Here is a 5,039-nt window from a genome sequence, read left to right on the forward strand (position 1 = left end):
TGGGCAAACGTACAAAATCAGCAGGGGATCAAATACTTTTTTCCTCTCACTGTACAGCTTTAAGTGTGGCATGATTAACTGAAGATGAAAGAGGTTTCTGTGTTGTTTTTGTTTTTTTCTTGCTGTTGCATCAGCATAATGAAGTAAAGTAGTTTATTGGGAAATTGCTTTCATATAGCCTCAATAAATGCATTATGAGATTTCAAGCATCATTAAAAAGAGCTAACAGTGTGTTTTCAAGAAACAAGTACATTTTGGAGAACTCTTATAGCATGGCAGCACTGCGGTTAATACTGTTTTCTAGTAGTTACATTAATACTGTACTCTATTCAATTCAATTTTATTTATAGTACCAAATCATAACAAGACTTATCTCAAGAATTACAGATAGAGTAGGTCTAGACCTCACTGTATAATTTACAATGACGCAACAATTGCAATAATTTCCCCAGGAGCAAGCATTTAGTGCAACAGTGGTGAGGAAAACTTCCTTTTAGGGAGAAACCTCGGACAGACCCAAGCTCTTGGTAGACGGTGCCAGTTGGGGGTGTGATGAACAGTGGCAATAATAGTTTCAGTAAACATAACGGAACTATGACTAGAAATAGTAGTTGTAGTAGTTCATGGCGTAGCAAGGCACTGCAGGGCGTTACATGGTATAGCAGGGCGTAGCAGGACATAGCAGGGCGCTGCAGGGAAAAACAGGGCATAGCAAATCATCTCAGGGCATAGCAGGGCACTGCAGAGCGCAGCAGGGCACACCCTACCCAATATGATATTTAATTAGACAGAGGTAGTACATTCATTAATACTGTAGTTAATAATACAGTAAAGATGTGTGTAACTGACTTTTATATTCAATACTGAAGTCAGTTCTGTGATTTCATGGCATGTTAAGGGGTCAGTGAACCTCAAACTGCTTCAGTAGAAATGAACCATAGCAGCAGTCTGGTTGTACTATGCAGCTCCCATTGTCAACGTGTCCATCAGTATGAATAGGTAACTGGATGAAGTCAGCCCTACCTGGCCAGAGAAGTGAGGGGAAAAAAAGATAAAAAGCATTTTGGTAATTCTACTATAATATCTACTTTGTTAACAGTACTATACGGTTGTATTCATATTGTAGTACAACATGAATACTTCAGTGACAGCCATTTAACTCTGCACTTGATTGGTCATCATACTGTCCATGCACAAAAAATCAATTATCAAATTTTCCCAGATGCACTTCACATTAATATTTAAAGTGTCTGAATTGGATTTAGTGAGATTATAAAATAATGGATTACCTCTGTGTGTTGTGTATCAGGCATGGGAACCTGTCCACTCGTCCGAAGGGTTTGCCCTCATTGGTTCACAGTGGCATTCCCGAGCCACTCAGAGCTGAAGTCTGGCAGCTGCTGGCCGGTTGCCACGACAACCACGACCTGCTTGAGCACTACCGCATTCTCATCACCAAGGTAAACGTGTACACACACACACACACACACACACACACACACACACACACCACACACACCATGGATGTACAATCCGCTTACATTTTTACATTTGTCATATCTTTTTTTTTTTTTTTTTTGTAAATATGTGAGATGATACATAATGTGCCCAGGATGTTTGCAGGCTAATCACACACACAAATGGCTTAAGTTCAAATGTACTTAACTTCAATTCTCAAATTCCATTTTTTTTGTTTATAATATTCAGATCTTAGTGCTTGCACGCCAACAGGCTGGTATTGGTTTCTACTGGATTTCATGTCTCAACATTAGCTAAAAAAATCAACAAAACAATAAAAGTCAAGAGTTTCTTAAGCGATTCCACAGGTGAGGCACTGCTGTTGTACTGAATACTTATCTGATTTGTCCCGGTCAGCTAATGGGACTGCACTAAAGTGAGCCATCGAGTGCTGGACCGGCGGCTCACTTTACTGCATTCATATGAGCACATCTAGAGTATCCAGGCTTGGTATTCATGACTTCATGTAAATTTACAATATGGAAAACGGTGTTCTTACATGCTTATCATTCCATTCTTTTCGATTGTTTTCCTATGGAGATATTAATCTTTAGCATAGGGCTGGGCGATACAGAGAGAGTCAAATATCATGATATTTTTTACCAAATACCTTGATATTGGTACCGCAACGATATTGTAGTGTTGACTTTTGGTGCTTTCACAAAATATTTACACAATGAGATTTTTCATAAATAATTATCAGTGACGTGGATATAATGACTAAGTGGGTAAAAACAAATAATAGAACAGTTACAACAGTCTGGTGAAGTTCAGAAAAGGACATAAATTTACTGTAATTTAGCCTTTAAACCAGGAAAATACATCACATGCCATATTATGATATCTAAAATCTAAGACGATATCTAGTCTCAGTTCTCTATCTATATAATATTAATAAATTGCCAAGATCTACTTTAGGATACAACGTGTTGAAAGTACATTCTCATTCTCCCAGGTATGGTGCAGGTCTTGGTTTTGGTTTGGTGAACACCAGATGAGTGATGCAAATGGTTTTAGCATCAGGTCATTACAATGAAAATAAAGTGGGAAAATATTTTTCCTTATTTCGTGTACCATAGTATGTTTTAGAGTACCAACGTCATTAACAGCACAGCTGTTTATCTTAACTCTGCATCTTTTTGGAGAACACTCTCATTTAGCTTTGACATTTAAATGCATGTGGCACTGTCTCAGGCATATTACAGCTCCTGTCTGCCTTTTGGCCTCCCAGAAAGCTTGCAAGAATTCAATGTCATTTTTTTTTTTTGCCCTTTAGTTTTGAACTGTTGGGTGTTCTTCCTGTCGTGTTCACATATAATTAAGTCTGACTGTTTGGTCAGTTGAGTTTAAGGTTGTGAAAATGCTGTCATACAGGTGTGCATCATACTCTGGTGCACCGACAATTTGATTTGAGGACAGAGTGAACACAAAGGTTTATTGGTGCCTTTTAGTTCTGGTCCACTCTGAATGAACCAAGAGCTGCAGGCATTAAGTTGTAGTAACAGACATTGTTCAGACATTGTTTAGACAACTGTCATCCGGCGCCATTAGTGCTACCTGGACCCATGGACAGTTTTATTCAATTAGATTTTATTTATAGTATGAAATCATACCAAGAGTTATCTGAAGACACTTTACAGATAGAGTAGGTCTAGACCACATGCTATAATTTAAAAAGACCCAACAATTCCAGTAATTTCCCCAAGAGCAAGCGCTTATAGTGTCAGTGGTAAGGAAAAACGTCCTTTTAGGAAGAAACCTAGGGTGGTGAGGAAAACATCTTTTATGGAGAAACCTCGGACACACCCAGGTTCTTGGTAGGCGGTGTCTGACGATGCCGGTTGGGGGTGCAATTAACAGTGACTATAATAGTCACAATAAAGATAATGGAATTATGACTAGAAATAGTAGCTGTAGTAGTTCATGGTGTAGCTGGGCACTGCAGGGCGTCGCAAGGCGTCGCAGGGTGTAGCAGGGCACTGCAGAGCACTGCAGAGCATAACAGGGTGGAGCAGGGCATGGAGCAGGTCCACGGCAACAGCTGCAACCCTGATTTAAGTACCACCCTAATCCAAGGAAAACTGCTGGGCAACAGAAAACATAAGGGCTCAAGGGAATAAGCTCCCCAGAGCTAGGTTAGTAACAAGTATTTCTGGGACAAGGATGCACACAGATGGAAAGGGAGAAACTATAATGGCATAATCTGCTGGCCGATCTAAGATCAAGTAAAACAAGTATGGAGTACAATTTACACATTATTTAATTTTTTTGTTTTTCTTCAGAATGACTTACAACTTGTGCAAGGCTGGAACAAAATAACAGTACACATGTCATCCAAAATGGGTGGCTCAAATAATCAGTAAATATACAGTATATCAATGGTAACCAGTAATAAAGAGGTCACTGATCAGGTTAAAAGTCAAAGCTTCAATGGCCAGAGAACAGAGATGAATAGATTTTTTCCATTGTCAATACATATTCAATTGGACTTGGGTAGCAAGCTATTAAGCAGTTTTTGTTGCTACACATTTAAAAACAAATAAGTAAGTTACGTTCAACACTGGTTGCATTAGTTATATAAAGACACTAAGTATGTGTTACACTGCATGTGACTACAGCTATATGATAAAGATATCAATCCATCATTGTGTAATCCAGTAAATATCTATTACTTTGCTTGATATGTTGATAAATTATTTTTTTAATCTGTGTTGTAATTGTATTGTATCTGTAAAATCAAACTTTTCACATGTGATAGAGCAGTTGTCAAACCTGTCCTTGGATTTCTAGTCAGAAATTTTTAAACCAGTAGGTAGAGTGACAAAGCTCCACTGGACCAGGCAGCAGCAGCAGCAGCAGCAGCAGTAGGAGGAGGAGGTGATATATACACACAAAGCAGACAGAGCTACTTGCTTTTATTGATACTGCAATAGTCTTTCTCTTTGCCGCACAGAAGTGGGTGAAACTACCTGCCTCGATCAATAAGCAGAGAGATGGGGGGGATAGATGGGCAGAAGAAAAATGGAGAGAGGGAGGAATGTGGACCCATAAATATGAGGTTATAGTCAACGAGGGAGAATTGGAAAAGGAATGTGTGTAAACGTCAAGAAAACTAGCAGATTTATGTCTTTCTTCAGTCACATTTTTTGTTTTCTTTTACCTGCTGTGTAAATTTCTCTTTGTCTTTCTCAATCTTTCAGTTTTTCTCTACAATCTTTATCTGTTGAATTGGGACTTTTTCTTTTGCTCTTTATGTCCCATTTCTCTACCTTGCTCTTACTGTTCTTGTTTCTTTCCCTTTCGCATAGTATATTGTTGTCTTATGTGCCCCCCATCTTTTTCTTTCCTTTTCTCTCCATACATGAGAGCAAGCTTCTGTAATTCGGCTAATTTATTCTCATTCCGCTGGCTGTGCCATGCCCACATCCTCTGTCTTGCCGGAGTAGTGATGGTATTGATAGGCGTGTGGCCAGGCTATTAATAGCTGTATCAAATGAATGGAACTGAGAAAAGATGGGGGG

At 39.0% G+C, this 5,039-nt stretch overlaps 1 protein-coding gene across 1 annotated transcript in view; it reads left to right on the forward strand.

Moving 5' to 3' along the window:
- The window catches only part of rabgap1l (RAB GTPase activating protein 1-like), a 121,299-nt gene that overhangs the window by 30,745 nt on the left and 85,515 nt on the right, over positions 1–5,039 (forward strand). The window contains 1 exon segment of the mRNA XM_032526143.1: positions 1,310–1,460. Within this exon segment, the coding sequence (XP_032382034.1) occupies positions 1,310–1,460 (151 nt within the window).

Source organism: Etheostoma spectabile, chromosome 9 (assembly GCF_008692095.1).
Source record: "Etheostoma spectabile isolate EspeVRDwgs_2016 chromosome 9, UIUC_Espe_1.0, whole genome shotgun sequence".
In the NCBI taxonomy this organism is placed as follows: Eukaryota; Metazoa; Chordata; class Actinopteri; order Perciformes; family Percidae; genus Etheostoma; species Etheostoma spectabile.